General features: G+C 69.6%; 1 protein-coding gene across 1 annotated transcript in view; it reads left to right on the plus strand.

Annotated features, from left to right (window-relative positions):
* Nucleotides 1-419: 419 nt before the first annotated feature.
* LOC103251608 (ankyrin repeat and SOCS box protein 2) overlaps nt 420-1,138 on the plus strand; it is a gene marked incomplete at both ends in the record, with an annotated part of 2,524 nt that continues 1,805 nt past the window's right edge. Inside the window, one exon of the mRNA XM_008050195.1 lies at nt 420-575. Within this exon, the coding sequence (XP_008048386.1) occupies nt 420-575 (156 nt within the window). The remainder of the gene's footprint in view (nt 576-1,138) is intronic.

Below are 1,138 nucleotides of genomic sequence, written 5' to 3' on the forward strand. Positions count from 1 at the left end.
CCGCCGCCCGCCGCCGAGGCCACCCCCCAGCCGCCATGCGTCCTGGGCCCCAACTTCCCCCGAGCCAGATTCTCAGGGGTGACCGCCGCAAGCAGGGGGCACCTCTCCCCTCACGTTCGAGGACCCCAGAGGGCGGGAGACAAGTTTCTCGCAATGGCTGGTGGCAGTGCAAGGGCAGGCCAGGAGCCTTCAGCGGGAGGGGCTCCATCACGGAAGGCTTCCCAGGGAGGTGTCCTCTGAGCTGGGCTTCAAGGCTAGGAAGCCGGAACCGTCCCGGAGAAGGGCAAGGCGCCTGCCGTCCAGGGTGCTGGATTCCGGGGACGCCACGCATGGCTGTCCCTGGAGCTAGGAGGAAGCCGGGAAGGCCGGTGTGTCCGGGCGTCTCCCTCCCTCCTGAATCTCCCGGCCGTGCTCCCCAGCGTACCCGGCGGCCATTGACCAGCGCACCCTGCAGGAGGAAACGGCCCTCTACCTGGCCACGTGCAGGGAACACCTGGACTGCCTCCTCTTGCTGCTCCAGGCGGGGGCAGAGCCTGACATCTCCAACAAGTCCCGCGAGACGCCCCTCTACAAAGGTGAGGCCCGGGCGGACTTCCCGGAGGAAGCGTACGGGGGGCTGGCTCCCCCAGGTGCACAGCCCCAGGGGTCCACTGTGGGGGGAGCAGGCCCCACCCAGGTGCAGAATCCGTGTAACGGGGTCACTCGTTCATGCATGTATCAGGTGCAGAATCCGTGTAACGGGGTCACTCGTTCATGTGTGTATCAGGCCAGCCTCTCCCCAGAGCCTCCCCTGGGCCTGGCACAGGGGGACACGGAGGGCTCCAAGTGACGGCGGCAAGAGTCTGGCGGGAGCACCGTGGCACGGGGGAGGGCCTGGCGGGAGGAGGGCGCCCAGAGCAGGATCTGCAGGGGGACTTCCTGGCCGGCCGGGCGCACAGGCACGGGCGGGCGGTAACGACGGAGTGCACGCTCGGCTCACTGGGGACTGGTCCGGGGTTGCTGGTCGTCACCCCAGCAGAGCCCCGCGCCACCGGCCGCGTCACCACCGCAGCTGGCGTCGCCAAGGGCTTCCTGCTCCCTCACCGAGCCTCCGTGTCTGGCTCCGCCGGGGGTGGGCACGGCTGGCACCCCCTCACCG

Source organism: Carlito syrichta, unplaced genomic scaffold (genome assembly GCF_000164805.1).
Source record: "Carlito syrichta isolate Samal-C Ts95f unplaced genomic scaffold, Tarsius_syrichta-2.0.1 Scaffold143201, whole genome shotgun sequence".
NCBI lineage: Eukaryota > Metazoa > Chordata > Mammalia > Primates > Tarsiidae > Carlito > Carlito syrichta.